Consider the following 4,078-nt stretch of genomic DNA (forward strand, 5'->3'; position numbering starts at 1 on the left):
CCGCCCTTGCGGGTAACACTGTGTTGAGTTGCACTATTGGGTTGATGTCGCTGTCTGAGTTAACGAGTTATAACTCATCGGTTAATGCGTTATAAGTAATTTATTAAAGCTTTACGAGACCCGACACTGCAATTTTCACTTCTAAAAAAGGGTTATTAACATTTTTTCTGAGTAACGTTTTAGTACTTTGTTCAAATAACTAAAAAAAATCATCTAGATTTTTCCAGCAACAGAACTGAGTCCAAGGAAAGTTGACGAGTTTTCTTGTAAAATCGATCTCTCAATTTTTTGGCAKAAAAGATTCAGTTTGCCAGTATTTTACAGTAAAACGTTAGGAAAAACGCGGTTTTTGTGTTTAGAGACGGTGTTGTTTAGAAATATTGACCTAAAWGTGAAGAAACTCCAGTTTCCAAGMGTTTTCCAAATAAAMGATTATAAAGTTTCGCTTTTGCAGTTCGGGGAAATATTTTTGGACCCAGAAATAATTATTGGGGTTTTGTCCGTAATTCGAACGTTTTTGCAAAGCGGTTAAGGAGGCAAGAGTCCCAATAAAATGTATCTTATAATTTTTTACAGAATATACCTGAAGATTGCCAGTATTAAGTAAAACTCAAAATCAATGCGATTTTTGCGTAGAAAGAATTGCTTAATAAAAACTTTGCTAAAACTGAAATGACCTGAAAATTTAAAGAAACTTCAGAAATCTTCAGTGCGATGAGGGCGGCGAATTTTCTTAATAATGATTTGTAAACTTTTGCTCTCTGATCGTTTTTTTAAGATAGCCCTAATCACTTTCGATGCAAAACTGAATAAAATTATTTAGTTTTTGTGCCAGATTCGAAGCTGAAAAGGGGTTTCTAACGTTCTCTGCAAACCGATGAATGGGGCGAATTTTCTTGCAAAATTAATTTTGTAATTCTTGACTGAAAACACCCCTATATTGTATTTGTAAAAAAAAAAATCATCAGAAAATAATGCGTTTTTGCGTTTTTAGTTTTGTGATCGGTTTTGGAGAAAACCTTAATGGGTTTCGGGAAAAAATGGTAGGAATTTATTTTCGTTTTTGTCCCGAATTCGACACTAAAATAAATTTTTGTAAATTTTTTACAAAGCTATAAATTTATCTTGTAATTTTTTGCGTAAAAGTCCTCCAGATCGTCAGTATTTTGAAGTGAAACTGTACAAAAAAGAGCGTTTTTGAGTAGAAAGTGAAGCAAAAAAATTCAGTCGAAACTAAAAAACCACATTTTTTAACAAATTCTACGGTCTTCAGAGGAATGGGGGTGACGAGATCTCCGAATAATCGGTTATAAACTTGTTCTGTTTGTTTTTTGATAGAAAAATGTTTGATTTTTGTTCCAAATTCGCAGCTGGAAAGGGATTCATAATTTTTTGCGGAAAACACCTTAAGATTGTCATTAGAAAATTGAGCATTTAGAAGAAAGGGAGAACTTGCCGAAAACTGAAAAATTCTGAAATTTGAAGACATTTTAAGAATAATATTAATAAATGGCCTTTAAAATAAATCCAAAAAAACGTCATCAACATTTTCCCAGCAACAGAACTGAGTTACTGCACCGGTGCGCTGGGCTGGCGCACCAAGCCATTTGCGCATCACTGCGCCAACTCCTAAAAACTCACTGACTTACCCAGGCCTACACCGTGTATATAAACACACACAAGGAAAATTGGCATTTCTTCAAGCAACACTCTGTATATGCCCATTGCAGACACTGAATATCCAGGACACGCGATTGGTTGGCACTTGATCATGTCATGCCTATAGGAAGCTTCCTGCCTCTTCCGGTCAACCCCGACAGCACATTCCCCTTTCCAGCCCTTAATGAGTACAAGAAGGAAAGTGGCCCTGGAACTGATCGCAACATGAGCGGTCATGGACTCATGGCAGGCCAGGTACCCACTGCCCAATCAACCAGCTGTTAGTAGGGTGCAACTGGTTCTTTTGGTTCCAGGCCATGTTTTCTCCCTTTGACACCGACGATTTCCCCCCAGAGCCGCCCGCGCCATCAGCCATCCCGGTTGGGCACGTCGATATGGACCACACGGCCACCATGCTAACAAATGTCCCCATTCATCGCACCGACCTATCGGATGCCACCACCAAATATGCGGCCGAAATCAAGAAGGAATCAGACGTGAGTGGCTGGTGGCAACCAATAGAGGCAAATCCTGCACGCTTGCCTTTGCAGGTCAAATTCGAGACGTTGCGGTCCTTCGAGCAGGACAGTCTGTTGGAGATGGACTCGCATATGAGTGGGGATCATTCGATCGGCTCGGAAGACCTTGGGGAGCTGCATCGATCCAACCTGATGAGCTCTGAGTACAATCCGCCGCTGCAAACGGGGATGCACAACAGGATAGGTGAGCACAACAGGATAGGTAGGATCTACTCAGAAGCGGCCTTATTTTGCCCAAATATGTGCAGAAGTGAGCGAGTGTGGGGATAATGGCGATCTATCGGGGCTGAAAACAAACGGCCACAGTGAGCACCAAAGCGCGCGAGCTCATAGCGGAGGTGGCCCGAAGACCTGGACGCAAGACGACATGGACATGGCACTCGACGCGTTGAAGAACCACAACATGAGCCTGACGAAGGTAAATTATCTGGTTGTAGGCCACAATTTTCGGTAACCTGGACGTTTTTCAGGCGTCAGCCACCTATGGGATCCCGTCAACGACTCTTTGGCAACGCGCCCACCGACTGGGGATCGACACGCCCAAAAAGGAGGGCCCCACTAAGTCCTGGACGGAAGAGAACCTCAACAACGCCTTGGAGGCCCTGCGCACGGGCACCATTTCGGCCAATAAGGCCAGCAAAGCTTATGGTAAGTAGGTAGAGCAGTACAGGTGAAAGTTCAAAGCCTTTCCTCTCTTGATTTTGCTTAGGCATCCCGAGCAGCACTCTGTACAAAATAGCGAGACGAGAAGGTATAAGACTGGCCGCGCCTTTCAACGCAGCACCCACCACGTGGACGCCCGAAGACTTGGAAAAGGCGCTGGAGTCCATACGAACAGGTAATTGTGATTGCTTGCTGTTTTGAGTCGCTGGAGGTGCTGATCGGGGGCGAATTCAGGTCAAACGTCCGTCCAAAAGGCTTCCACCGAGTTCGGGATCCCAACGGGGACGTTGTATGGGAGGTGCAAACGAGAGGGCATCGAACTTTCCCGATCCAATCCTACTCCCTGGTCGGAGGACGCTATGGGGGAGGCTCTGGAAGCAGTCAGGTAGGCCCCAGCACATCAATCGAGACTACTGAAGAAATGCAGTTAATTCCCGCGGTGTCTTTGCAGATTAGGCCACATGTCCATCAATCAAGCAGCCATCCACTACAACTTGCCTTATTCGTCGCTATATGGTAGATTTAAGCGGGGGATTAAGTACGACTCAGACAACATAGAGGTGAGTGAGTGGTCCAGTGGGGAATAAAGGGGTTATCAGACTATGAAGGCTTTCACGGCCGGTTAAATCGCATTTAGGAATGTTTTCCGGGCTTTGAAGCCGTGGTCCATGGGAATTTCTTCCTGACGTTTCGTCCACAACTGCGGTGGACATAATCAAAGGCGATGAGGCAGTGGGCGAAGTAGTCTCTCGTGCTTTCCGACTAAGACCGGTTCAACTGCTGGACTCCCCGTCGTATTTATGCAGCCCAGCCGTGTGTGCTCATGCGTGGGGGATGGGTGGGGGTTCAAATGCTTCGGCGCACATGCTGTTTGGCGCAAAACGCGCTTCCAATCTGGATTGAGTGCCGTAATTTCTTCTTTTCTGTTAAAGTTGTTTTGGTATTTCGATGGCCTCTCTGGTGAGTCTCGGGTAGTATATTTCCGATTGGTGCAGAATGTCCACTTCGTCGAAGCGTATTTGGTGGCCGTCTAGCAGTGCGTGCTCCGCTACTGCTGATTTTTCTGTTTGTCCCAATCTGCAACTTCGTTTATGCTTCGTTTTGTGGTGCCCATGTATGCTTTTCCACAGCTGCACGGAACTCTGTAGACTCCTGGTGCTGATAAAGGATCCCGTTTGTCCTTGGCCGATCTCAAAGTCTGTTGGATGGTTCGAGTT

The 4,078-nt window shown here is 44.8% G+C and overlaps 1 protein-coding gene across 2 annotated transcripts in view; it reads left to right on the plus strand.

Annotated features, from left to right (window-relative positions):
* The window catches only part of LOC109541812, a 10,789-nt gene that overhangs the window by 4,181 nt on the left and 2,530 nt on the right, over positions 1-4,078 (plus strand). For both annotated transcript variants that reach the window (XM_019910785.2, XM_019910786.2), the window contains exons 3-10: positions 1,731-1,914; positions 1,974-2,156; positions 2,211-2,382; positions 2,447-2,616; positions 2,669-2,846; positions 2,908-3,036; positions 3,096-3,246; positions 3,313-3,421. In XM_019910785.2, the coding sequence (XP_019766344.1) occupies positions 1,777-1,914; positions 1,974-2,156; positions 2,211-2,382; positions 2,447-2,616; positions 2,669-2,846; positions 2,908-3,036; positions 3,096-3,246; positions 3,313-3,421 (1,230 nt within the window). In that variant the 5' untranslated portion in view covers positions 1,731-1,776. The remainder of the gene's footprint in view (positions 1-1,730; positions 1,915-1,973; positions 2,157-2,210; positions 2,383-2,446; positions 2,617-2,668; positions 2,847-2,907; positions 3,037-3,095; positions 3,247-3,312; positions 3,422-4,078) is intronic.

The sequence above is a fragment of the Dendroctonus ponderosae genome, unplaced genomic scaffold (genome assembly GCF_020466585.1).
Source record: "Dendroctonus ponderosae isolate FM_Combo_2020 unplaced genomic scaffold, Dpon_F_20191213v2 Dpon_F_20191213_9, whole genome shotgun sequence".
NCBI classification, from domain to species: Eukaryota; Metazoa; Arthropoda; class Insecta; order Coleoptera; family Curculionidae; genus Dendroctonus; species Dendroctonus ponderosae.